The 13519-nt window shown below is 35.1% G+C and overlaps 1 protein-coding gene across 1 annotated transcript in view; it reads right to left on the bottom strand.

Moving 5' to 3' along the window:
• Positions 1-4174: 4174 nt before the first annotated feature.
• Positions 4175-13519, bottom strand: part of IPO7 (importin 7) — a 46314-nt gene continuing 36969 nt past the window's right edge. The window contains exons 18-25 of the mRNA XM_042904649.1: positions 13340-13465; positions 12820-12917; positions 11022-11117; positions 10142-10362; positions 9848-10053; positions 8489-8695; positions 7066-7182; positions 4175-6196 (exon numbers count right to left, since the gene is read on the bottom strand). Coding sequence (XP_042760583.1) covers positions 6099-6196; positions 7066-7182; positions 8489-8695; positions 9848-10053; positions 10142-10362; positions 11022-11117; positions 12820-12917; positions 13340-13465 — 1169 coding nt within the window. The 3' untranslated portion in view covers positions 4175-6098. The remainder of the gene's footprint in view (positions 6197-7065; positions 7183-8488; positions 8696-9847; positions 10054-10141; positions 10363-11021; positions 11118-12819; positions 12918-13339; positions 13466-13519) is intronic.

Below are 13519 nucleotides of genomic sequence, written 5' to 3'. Positions count from 1 at the left end.
TCCCGCACTGACAACATGGAGCCAGCTTGGGATTCTCTCTCCCTGCTCCCGCCACCCCCCCACCTCTGCCCTGATCACTCTAAAAGTAAATAAACTTAAAAAATAATATATTTTGAAAAAAAAAAAAAATGGAAATAGGGGTATTCATATAAAACTCACCATTTTGAACTATACTTGAGTAGTTTTTAGCATATTCACAAGACATGCAACCTAAAATATTTTCATCAGGGTACCTGGCTGGCTCGGTTGGACTCTTGATCTCAGGGTCGTGAGTGTGAGCCCCACATGGGTATAGAGTTACTTAAATAAATAAAACCTAAAGAAAAAATAAAACATTGTCATCTTCACCAGAAGAAAACCTTCATCATCCATTAGCAGTCTTCATTACCTTTCCCACTCCCACAACCACTAATTTGTCTCTGGATTTGACAATTCTAGACATTTCATATAAATGGAACATTTTGACTTGACTTCTTTCACTGTTTCAAGGCTCATCCACATTGTAGCATGTTAACAGTACTTACTTTTTACTGTTAATATCCGACTGGTATGACTATACATTTTGTTTATCCATCAATTAATGGTTATTTGGGTTTTCACCTTTTGGCTATAATGCTATGAACAATCATGTCCATGTTTTTGTGCAAACGTGTTTCATTTCTTGTGGGTATGTACATCTAGGAGCATTTCTGTGTTCCACTATTTTCAGTCTTCTGAGGAACTGCCAAACTTTTCTACAACAGGTAAGCATTCTCAGCAATTTGAGTGTGCCAGTTTCTCTACATCCTCTTCAAACTTGTAATTGTTCACCTTCTCGATGATAGACATGCTAATCGGTGTGAAATATCTCCTTGTGATTTCCCTAGTGGCCAGTGACATTCAGCATCTTTTCCTGATACAGGTCATTTCTTTGAAGAATTTTTTTTTTTTTTTTTTTTTTTTTTTTAAATAAGCTCTGTGCCTAACATGGGGTTTGAACTCCTGAGCCCAAGATCAAGAATCGCATCTTCTACCAACTGAGTCAGCCAGGCAACCCAGGATTCCCATTTTTTCAATTGGGGTTTTTTTGTTGTTGAGTTGTAAAGATCTTCTGGGTTGTCTTTTCACTTTGAAGCAGTTTAAAATTTTGATGAAGTTCAAGTCACCTATTTTAACCTTTTGTTGCTTGTGCTTTGGTGTTAGATCCAAGAAACCGTTGCCTAATTCAAAGTCACAAAGATTAATGCATTTTTTCCTAAGAGTTTAAAGTTTGAGTGAGGTCTTATATGTAAATCTTTTAACCACATTTATGTACGGTGTGAGGGTACATACCCAGCTGTCTCAGAATCACTTGAAAAGATTATTTTCATATTGAATGGTCTTGGCACCCTTGTCAAAAATCAGTTGACCATAAACTTAGTTTTATTTCTGTATTCTCAACTTTATTCCATCAGTCAGCATAAAATGTCTATTCTTACACCAGTACCACTGTCATGGTTGAGTCCCTTGCATTTCCATACAATTTTACAATTATTTTGTCAATTCCTGTAAGAAAAAAAAAGTAGCTGGGATTTTTTAGGGATTACACAGAATCTGTAGATCTTGGGAGTGTTGCCATCATGATACTTTCAACTCATGAATATGGGATGTCTTTCCACTTAGGTCTTTTTCCAACAGCGTTTATAGACTTTATGTTCAGCTTTGCTAAATTTTTGATGCTATTATAAATGCAATTTTATTTTCATTGCTATTGTATAGGAATATAAGGGGTTTTTTTGAATATTAATCTTGTGTCTTGCAACTGTGATTAAGCCCTTAGCTCTTTTCTGTATGTGGATTCCTATAAGCTTTCTATAAGATCATGTCATCTGCAAAGTTTCACTTCTTCCATTCCAATCTGAAAGGCTTTTATTTCTTCTTCTTGCCGAATTGCCCTGGCTACACAATCTCAGGTAAAATGTTGAACAGAATTGGCAACAGGTTACTTGCTTGTCTGGTTCTCGATTGTAGTTTTTATCCTTTCATCATTAGGTCCTTTAATTAGCTTTTTAAAAAAGGTTTTTGAGGGGCACCTAGGTGGCTCAGTAGCTTAAGCATCTGACTTCGGCTCAGTCATGATCTCATGGTTCATGAATTCAAGCCCCACATTGGGCTCTGTGCTGACCGCTCAGAGACTGAAGCCTGCTTTGGATTCTGTGTCTCCCTCTCTCTGCTCCTCCCCTGCTTGCACCCTCTCTCTAAAAAAAAAATAATAAATAAAGAAAAATAAAATAAAGAAAAAAAAGTTTTGGTAATGCCCTTTTTTCAGGTTGAGGAGTTCCCTTGTATTTCTAGCTTTAGTTCATTAAACGATTTTTTTAATCTTTTATTTTTTAATGTTTATTTATTTTTGAGAGAGCAAGCGTAAGTAGGGGAAGGACAGAGAGAGAGGCACAGAATCTGAAGCAGGCTCCAGGCTCTGAACTGTCAACTCAAACTCAGAGCCCAATGCAGGGCTTGAACAACCATGAAACATGAGATTATGACCTGAGCAGAAGTTGGATACTTAACCAATTGAGCCACCCAGGTGCCCCAAAAAACTCTTAAAGAGCACCTGGATAGTGGCTCACTTGATTGTCTGATTCTTGATTTTGACTCAGGTCATGATCTTACAATTAAGAGACTGAGCCCCATGTTGGAATCTGCACTGTGGTGGAGACTACTTAAGATTCTCTCTCCCTCTCCCTCTGCCCTGCTTGCGTGCGCACATGCTCTCTCCCTCTCCCTCTGCCCTGCTTGCGTGCCCTGCTTGCGTGCGCACATGCACTCCCTCTCAAAAAGAAAAAAAAATCTTTTAAGACTCAGATAGGAAGCATTTAAATATAGGATTCAAATATTGAGTGTAACTGACAAATTTCAATCTATACACAAAAGCAAAATCTAGACGTATATATGATCACCTATGCTTAGAAGTTACTTAAAAGATACTTTCCCCTTACATACTGATAAAATCCCGGATTTCTAGCTGGGTATCTAGTTCCCTTTGTAAGAACCACATGCACCAAAGTGCAATTCCAAGAGTGGCCAACCTCATCAAGGGTAAAATCTAGATTTAGGCATGCTAATAAAGATTCACAGATAATCTTCACCAGAACTTAAAAGTATACAGAACAAAACTGACATTTTTATAATGGATAGGTTTTAATGTAATTTTAGGTCATTCATTTTACAAACATTTATGGAATGCCTACTATGCTTAAGGCATTGTGTTAGATCTTCCCAAAGATGTGGTTTAGTCCTATTAATACAGTTCTTAATGACCTTTTCTTCATGCTTGCTTCAGGGCCTACATCTGGGGCTGAATAAAGGCATATAGTCATAGGGTTGTGGTTTGGCCACCCCTGCTCTACACTCTGGTCTTTTCCAGAGGTGAGCACAGCAATCACTATCTTGATAAAGTGTGTAGCTTAGTAATCACCATTTATACCTGGAGAGAAACAGATTAACTTTTTTAAACAATGATAAATGAATACATTTTTAAAAAATAGATGGTTTAAGTTTACCCAAAAGTGAAGTTTCTATGCTTTCGTTGAAAGCCGTTAAACAAAACAAAAATTGAAACCTAAACCAAATCATAATTAACTTCTAGAAATTAAAAAGTTTAAGTTATAGGTTAGCGAAACTGTGGAAAAGGCTGTATGTTGAATAAATAGTATCTACATGCAACCAATTACAAGTCTGTAAATACTCTTGAAGTTATCCAAAGTTCTACAACCTTGTCCAGAAGCACTGACAAATACCAAGGTGCATAATCTGTAAAAAAAAAAAAACAACAAACCACCTATAATTTGATGTTAAATTTAAGGAAATACTGTGAATAACTGAGATATATATATTTGATACATTAGAAACTAACGCTGGAGTACTAGTTAATATTCACGTAATTTAATTTTAAGGTCTTTACTTTCAATTAAAATCTGTAAATGGAGATTAGATTGTATGACAGAGGAGACAATAAAAATTCTCAAAGACATAACAATACGTTTTCTTGGAATAAAAGCTCAGCAAATGAGAATTTTCATACTGTGCATGGGAATAACTAAAACCTTTATTAGATATGGTTTTCCAATAACAATGTGAAAATTGGAATTATCAATTCAAAGAGCATTGAAGTCTGAAATTTAAAAAAGTAGACTAGATATTAAGGGATAAAAGGTAAAGGAAGACGAAAATGTTTAATACTATTCAATATATCCCCTCTGTACACAATGTTGCATATATACAACTACTCCATTTTAATTTTATTGATTTTTATATAATAGTGAAATCCCCTTAAGCAACCTAGGGTATACAGATGGTGTCCAACTTGGGGGAAAAAAGTAGAAACACACTTGATTAACAGTTTTCACCCACACATTTTAGACAGACAATTTTTTTTCTTTTTTTGCCAAGATTTTCATAGTAAATTCATAAATATAGGAAATACTTTCACTCCTTCAGTGTTAAAATAGAAAACCACACAGTGCCAACAGTAGTGGCTTAATTATTGGCATACAAGAAAAGCACAACACCAATGGGTTTTCTTCATTACGCATTTTAAATATCAATATGTGCATTTGTTTCATTTTTACAATTATAAATTTCCTAGTCTGTTATAGACAACAGCATTTAATAGTTTTGAATCCATTGAGATGTTGCTTTCAATTTGAAATATTGTGTGTATACATGTATATAAAAAAATAACCCAATGTATGACTCATCTGACAGATGTTCAAGATCAATAAAGGCTTATTTTTGAACATGCAGTTAGGAGAGAGGGAAGCAAGCCAACCTCTCCATTGTCTTTGTTGCTGGCTTGTTTTTGCAGTGGTATCAATAGTGGTTTTTGGAGGGAACCGTGTGCCTTCAGCCTATCTATCTAAGATCAGATACCACAATCAACAAGAGGGGTAGGAGAGATAAGGAGAGGAGGATATGGGCAGGTATTAAATGTTAAATTTTAGAAGTGTGCATTTTGCACTGTTTCCAGATACAGGATAAAAACAGGCCAATAAGGAAAAAGTTTTATAATTAGGAAAAAACTGCCATCAAATCAAGACATAATAGCCGAATTAAGTTCTTTTAATAGATTGCATATATAGATGTTTAACCATACTCTTTTATCAACTCTTTAAGAGTAGAACTTTATATCCAATTTACATGCTTCAAATATCACCTTTCTTATTTGATACAGTAAGGTCTTGTATCCAAGTATCCACTTGTACACTGAGAGCTTTAAGAAAAAACAGGACACAGAGGGAGTTGCCATTTTTTAGCAGCAATGAAATATCACTAACCCCTTTTAACATACCGAATTCAAGTCACTATCAGAGGTGAGTGCACCACAAAGTCACCAGGTACAAAATTGCTAGTTCATTTTTAAATTAATAACTTGAAATTACCCCTGCCCCCCACCCCATTACATCCCTTCTTTTTATAAACAGCAAACATTTTGCTATTTTATACATAGGCTAGCAGGCTTGTTTCAATATGAAAGTGCTAATTCATTTACAGATTTGTTTTAATCAGTTATGTAGTGCTACAATAAATGTTCAATAATCTACATAGGAACAATCTTTGATGAATGAAAATGATGAAGATTGAATAAGGCTATCGATTACCTTATCTTATTTACATATAAAGAATAGATACCCAATGGTGAGGAAGAGACAGAAATCGGACAAATACTCATAGGTATAAAAATTACATCTACCTTTGAGCTTATACTGTAAATGAGACATTTTAAATAGTCCTGTAGCCCATGCCTATTTTTTCCTCAGAAAAAGAAAAGCTGCCTTCATGACATCCCCTCGTTTCAGATTTCCACAGTGTCACTTGAACTTTCAGTCAGAATCTTACTTTCTTCAAAAAATAAAGAAAATACAGCCCCCAAATTACCTCCCTCCCCCTCCCCCCTGCTGAAATCCCTCTGGTTTCTTTTTCAGTGCCAAGTTGCATGATCAGGTCCCACCTCCTGGGTTTTTTTGTCCATCTATTGATCAATTAGTTTAGAGTAGATAACATGAACCAGTTCTGGAACCGCTACTAGGAGGAACACAAGCTCTTCACTACAATCACACAGCAGGAAACAAAGTGATAATTCAATTCATCCCTGGTGCCGGGCCTCCAAAATTGAAAGAACTTGGCACAACTGGAGCACTGAATTTGTATCCTCCATGCTTCTCAATCATTTTGGATTCTAAAAAAACAAGTACGTGGAAGTTTAATAGAGTATTTGATCTTCTTACTACTTTGAAGAAGAGAAGAAATTGACAGACATTAACAAAAGCTTATTAACCCACTAGTATTAGCTAGGAAGTTCCAAAGTTGTCCTCTTCCCCCTTCTCTTACATAGAAATAAAAGAGGGGTACATTATATGGAGAAGATAAACTCTACTGTTGTATGCTATAGACATTAGCCAACTTTCACTTTCTGATGTTAAAAAAAATTTTTTAATAAACCTTTTTGAGTCAAATACTAAATCAGGATTTAGTCTTCAAAGGGAGTAACAGCCAATGAATCTAGTGTTGGCAAATCCAAATATAAAATACCTTAATAAGAAGCTATGCTTTCTCTATAAGGAGGATACTTCTTTTTATATTAAACTAGTTTGACTAATGGTATTAAAACCTACAGAAAATTGTTAGGCTATATATTATCTAAAATGTCCTTTTCTAAAATGCATACTGAAATGTTTAAAGATGCTAAGATGTGATGATGTCTGGGATTTCCTTTAATATATTTCTAAGAAAATGCATAGTTGTCATAACCTAAAAACTTGTTTACACTTTTAATAGAACTTTCTACTATCAAGCCATCACCGTAAGCTTAAGCAACTTTATCAAAGCTATTGTATACTGAAAGTAGTCTCCGATTACACTTAAAATCAGTGCCCTATGGGTAAAAACAATTCATTTCTTTATTCCTTCACATTTCCTTCCTTCAGAATTCCTATCACCTGCAACAATTGTAGCTTTTATATAATTTTAAATCATTTAATATAAAGATTTTAAAGCTCTATCAAGTCATTAATTGCATTAAAGAGGGGTTGTGGTCAATTGACATACCATGGGCTGCTCTTCTTTGATCAGCCAGAGTTGCTATATCCTGTAACTGTTTTCTTTGCTCTTCATTAAGACCATGAGTCAAAGCCTGATACCACACAGGATTACGATTTTGTATAGCTATCAAAAAGAAAACAAGGGGAAAAAGGGATATTATGAGAGACCTGGTAGTTCCTTTCTATTCTGTTCCTTCTACTTCACCTCCAATACTGACATTCTGATCTACTTTATATTTTCCCAATAATAAGTGAAGTTACTTTATTTGTGATAGGGAGGAAAAATTCTGGTTTGGCTTATGCCTCAAAAAAATCTAATCATTCTCATAATTTATATCTCTAAGCAAATAAAGAATCAGAACTGAAACCAGGTCTTATATAATTAAGTAATAGAGTAGGGAAACTTTACAAGTACCTCAACCATTTAAAAGATTCAGAGTTAGGGGTGCCTGGGGGCTCAGTCAGCTGAGTGTCTGACTTCAGCTCAGGTCATGATCTCACAGTTTGTGGGTTTGAGCACTACATTGGGCTCTGTGCTATCAGCTCAGAGCTTGGAGCCTGCTTCAGATTCTGTGTCTACTTCTCTCTCTGCTCTTCCCCTACTCATGCTCTGTCTCTCTCAAAAATAAATGAACATTAAAAAATAATAATAATAAAATAAAAGATTCAGAGTTAAAAGCAACTGGAAAATGATCAACTTGAAAAGCTATTGTGTTTCTGTAACCTTGTATCAAAAATGCTTTGTCATGGGATTGGAAGAGTAATGCCTTGGTTATCAGAAAATTTATTCTACATCAAAGTTCTCATATAGAACTGACAGTCAACATAGTCGTTAACTGTGGAGAAAAGGGTGTTTCAAATATAGTGCCAATTTGAATTTCTTAAGCTGGATGGAACACTGATGTTATATTTTGTTGAAGTCCAAGTAAAAGATGGTAAAGCCACATACAATGTGCTACAGGAAAAAAGAAAAGGGATTCTAAGACCACTAATGTTAAAAATGGTCAAATTCTCCAAAGTTCATTATGGTTTTGGCCAGGAAAAAAAAGATACACAAATACACAAACACACAACAAACAGATGTAAGAGTGGATACCTCTGGAAAATGCTGAAAGGCTAGGAATCAGAAGTGGGAAAGAGGAACTGTCATTGTATAAACTTTGAACTACACCATTTTCTTATAATGTGCATGTTTCAGCGTGACAATCTAAATAAAAGTGAAATAATAAAATGAGGCAATACTCTGAAACTCTATGGTAACAGGAGAAGTGACTTTGTATACTTTAGCTACCAATCCCTAAATCATATTCTAGTTTGGGTTTGATATACCTAAATCCCTTCTTTAAGTGACAGACACAAACAAGAACAGATGGATTCAGGAAAATGGATCATATAGACCTAGCTGAGTTACATATAACAAGTTGACTTACTTTGAAATATAGCTTTAAATATCTGATACTCATCAACAGGGTTATCTTCATCATCAATGATTGTGGAATAGCCTTCCAGAGCAGTCTCCTCAGCATCATCCTCTTCCCAGTCTTCATCATCTCCATCTTCCCCTGCTTGCTTAGCCAAAATCTCCAAATATTCTTGCCCATCTTCATCAATATCATCTTCATCACTCCCCAGTTCCTCTACCACAGAGTCATAAATAGGTGCGTTTGTTAACAGTATTCTGTTACTCAACAAAGTGACAGTGACCACAGTCAATAAATTACAAATCACAATTGAATAAATTCAAGTTTCAGGAAGTAGCGTTTAAATACTCAGCAACAGGGGCACTTGGTTAGGTGTCCAACTCTTGGTTTTGGCTCATGATCTCATGGTTTGTGAGACCAAGCCCTGTGTCAGGCTCTGTGCTGACAGTGCAGAACCTGCTTGAGATTCTCTCTCTCTGCCCTTTCCCTGCTCACATGCACGCTCTCTCAAAATAATGAAACAAATTATATATATATGTATATATATAAAATCAGCAATAGAATAAAAAATTTCTTTTAAATTTTATTTATTTTTAATGTTTATTTATTTTTGAGACAGAGCATGAATGGGAGAGGGACAGAGAGAGAGGGAGACACAGAATCCGAAGCAGGCTCCAGGCTCTGAGCTGTCAGCACAGAGCCCGACGTGGGGCTCAAACTCACGGACCGTGAGATCATGACCTGAGCCGAAGTCGGACGCTTAACCGACTGAGCCACCCAGGCGCCCCTAGAATAAAAAATTTCTCATAGAAATCCCAAGAAACCCAACCACAATTCTTAATACTAGAGGTCTGAAAAAGGATTACATAATATGAGATTCAGCACTTATTGTTCTCTGGAACTTATGGTATATACCAAACCAAATGCCAATAAAAAAATTACAGTTTATGTTATATCCATAGAGTAGCTTTTGGGAGTTTGTTTTTGTTTTTTAAACCATTACCCAACTTTCTATCAATTTATACTCTTATAGTCTAGTGTTCTACAGATGAAATGTATTAGCCAACATCTAATTGACTTAATTTTATAGCGTAGGTATACTTAGGTGTTAGCGCTAACAGACGATAGATGTTTGCCCACACTAAAAACCATAAATGCCTAGAACTGCTTTACATGTTGGAGATCTATCCAAAGTTCCTGCCTTCATACACCTTACTCTATTTGGAAGATAAGGCAGTCTTTCTATGAATGAATGAACATGAAAGCATTAGGCTATGATCCATATTTCTTTAGGAGACGGGCTAAAAAACAAGTCCAATGATATTTCGAAGTTGGTAAGTCTGGCTTCCTCCACCACAAATTCCTTACCGGTTTCATCATCATCTTCAGCTTCATCATCATCATCACTGTCATTTTCGTGTTCTGCATGGCAAGCATATGCTCTTTTTAATCCATTAAATAAAAGGATAAAAGCTGGCAAAATCTGTCCAGAAACCTGATTTAAAACTTGTGGTATTTGTTCCATATCAATAAGAGCACACAGGCCCAGAACACACATCTTTCTGTCGTGAAGCCTAAAAAATAAATAAAATATTTTCTTTTTTTTTAATAAGCAGTTTCTCACCAAGTTAAATAAACAAAGATGCAATGTATGTCACTTACCCCAAGAAACAATCAACATCATTAAGCCACTGTGTAATAAAATGATTTGTAACTGGTTCAACATTATTAGGGAAACGAAGATTTTCTAAGGTGTTCAGAAGGAGATGTGGATTATAATACAAAGCTGCAATGGCAACTTGCAGGCACATTGTCCGAAGTTCACTTGTCTTCACCTCTCTTGTCAGTCTCTCTAAAGCTGCTTCCACAAATAAGGGAATGCACTATAAAGAGCAAAATATTCCAAAACTGTTAATAGTAATCTAACCATCCTACCCATATTAACTTGTTGCCTCAACCAACTTCTTTTTATCCCCATTGGATGACCCAATAGTTTGTATTGTTGAGGGATTCACTGAGAAATCTAACTTTAGAGAAGACAAATCTTCACTGAGCCTCACCACAATAGCCAGGTGGATTCACAATATTCTTACTAATAACCTTATTGTAGTAATCACTCCACAATATATATGTATCAATTCATCATATTACACACCTTAAACTTATATGACATTATATTTGAATTATATCAATAGAGCTGGAAAAAAAACTCCTACTGAAACTGACCATGGAAATTTAACAACTAAATCTTTCTTACTGCGAAGTAATAATGTGGCAAACAATACTCCCACAGCATACTATAAAAAAAAAATCTCACTCTGCATGATAACAAGTAGCCATAAAACTTGTCATATTTTCAGACATACTAAACATATGATCATTATATATTAACTTTAAGCCAACAATTAAAAAAATGTTATCTATAGTGTCATAATAAATAACATACAAAATATACAAAAAATACCCCAAAAGAAAAAAACTGGAGGGAAAGATTCTCTCTCTGAAGCCTCAAATAGGAAACATTAATCATTGCCTCACTGACCTGGTCAATGCCACGCCCTTTGCACTGTAGAATGATGACCTCTAACAATTTTGCTGCATGACACTCTGCATCTTCTCCTGCAACTCCTGTAAGAACCTGATCAATACAGAATATAAAACTGCAATGAGTCATCATGAAACCTTTAAATCAAGGAATTTCTCTGTCCCCTGTCTAGTCTCTGGAGTTTTACTTAAGATATTCTAATTCATATATATGATTGCAATATTTATTACACAGACTATAATCTAAAACAACAGTGAGGATTTGGGAATTACTGGTTGGTCTTATTTTAGCACTCTTACCTCCTGGTCTAATCAAATCACTTCCCCTATAGTGTCATTCTGGATTATTGCATGTTGAAAACTACTATCTTCTCATACAACCCTGGTAGCTAAAGCACCATACCTTTCTTAAGGATATCTGGCTCTTATGTAAAGTGAAAATAAAAAAAGAAAGAAAGAAATAATAAATTTTAAGAAGCTAACATTGCTAGGAAAGCCTCTCACAAAATAAAAAATAGTGTCATTGAAGTGAGAGAGAAGAAAAGGCAGCCTGTTGATGGCAAATGCTGTGCCCAGACAAGAAATTTTTGGACTTGTGCTAGTTAGCGTTAGAGGACTCGAAGTGTTAAGGATAACTTCTGGAAAAGGCAAATAAATGGTATGGATATCAATATTCCCAGAGTAGTAACATAAACTGTGTAACTGGCAATAAATAATAATATACCAGATAATGATTTTGTGATGAAATGTTCAAAAAGAAAAGGATCATCGAGACAAGCCCATCTAAAAAATGCCATAGAACAAAATCATTTTTTTAAATGCTTGGTATTAAACACCCTGCTGCCTCTCAACACTGATAGAACTGCAAATGCTACTCAATTATATTGACTGATACTGAAGGACCCCAATTCAAAGATTTTATTCCCTACCTTCTGTTTAAGAAAAACATTATATAAAACTAACTAACTAACTGGGGTGTCTGGGTGGCTCAGTCCATTAAATGTCCAACTTCTGATTTTGGCTCAGGCCGTGATCTCACCGTTTGTGGGTTCAAGCCCTGAATCGGGTTCTGTGCTTGGGATTCTCTCTCTCTCTCTCTCTGCTCCTCCCCAACTCATGCTCTCTCTCTCTCAAAAATTAATAAACATAAAAAAAAAGTTACATTCACCATACACTTACTTGTGATTTTCCAAGAAATGGCACAGTACTATTTGACTTTCATTTTAAATAAATCCTTGACTTTTGCTTTGGATTCTGTGTCTCCCTCTCTCTCTGCCCTTCCCCTGCCCACACTGTCTCTCTCTCTCTCTCTCACTCAAAAATAAACAAACATTATAAAAAAAAAATCCTTGGCTTTTACAATCTTGCTATTTACTAAATAACTTCCGTATAGTCTCCATAAACCTGTAACCTCCAAGAATTTTCTTTATAATAAACACTTCTAACTATTCCTGATCGTTTCAAGTATCTCTCAAATCAGTTGATTCTTTCCTTCTTTTGAATCAAAGCCTAGCAAAGAACTAGGCTAAGGTAAGTAAGTTCCAGGCACTCTAAAATTCAAAAAAATTTGTAACTCCAATTAAATGTCAGGGCAGACAGAAGACAAACACTTGTCAAAGCCATTACTGTGGCATCTAGAACCCAGTCTTTTTTAATTTATAGCTTTTAAAGCCCTTATTCTGTCAGACTCATATATTTGCCATAATGTATCATGTACCTTCATTCTTCACAATTTCATACTTTTTGTAGTACCAGCCTGATGAAATATATCCTTACATTTACTAAAAATGACCTACCTTTTTACACATACTATATATCATTTCAAGATACTTGGTATCCGACAGAAGTGTGTCTGTATCAACTGTTACGTAATTATGAAGCAGAGGCATCATATCTGTATTAATAAAAAGCATAAAAACATTAAAAATGAATTAAACCAAAAAATTAATAAAATTTAAATATCTTTACTAATATAAATGCTTTGTTTCTGAAAAAATCTCCTTAGAAAAAGAAAGCAAATATGAGACTGTCTGGTCCCTTATAGTTGGTCTGTATTATACAAAGATGATTATTATACAAAAAAGACTAATAGGGGGCAGGAAGGTGAGAATATGTGTTAAAGAAAACAAACCTAAAAGGATAACTAAATCAAATATAAAATGGGTATCAATGTTATTGTCCTTGAGCATTAACTGCTATTGATAACATCTAAACAATGGAGCACTTATGATATTCAAAAGCATATGTTTAAGTTATATACTAAAAATGAATCAAATTGGGGGAATCCTCAGTATTTCTACTGAGTTACTGACTTACCTGTAAAGTAATCAAACCCATCTTGCTGAAAAACCTCAAACACCAAAGGTAGTAGCTGCCACATTTGTGGAGATACTTGTTGACAAGTCAAACTATGTGCTAAAGAGAAGATCTCCTCATAGAATTCTAAAAGAGAGTATGGAGTCATTAGGACAACGCTTGCTGATGTAAAAAAGCAGC

Source organism: Panthera leo, chromosome D1, assembly GCF_018350215.1.
Source record: "Panthera leo isolate Ple1 chromosome D1, P.leo_Ple1_pat1.1, whole genome shotgun sequence".
NCBI lineage: Eukaryota > Metazoa > Chordata > Mammalia > Carnivora > Felidae > Panthera > Panthera leo.
The sequence above is the reverse complement of the archived record's forward strand: the minus strand, read 5'-3'. Positions and strand labels throughout refer to the sequence as shown.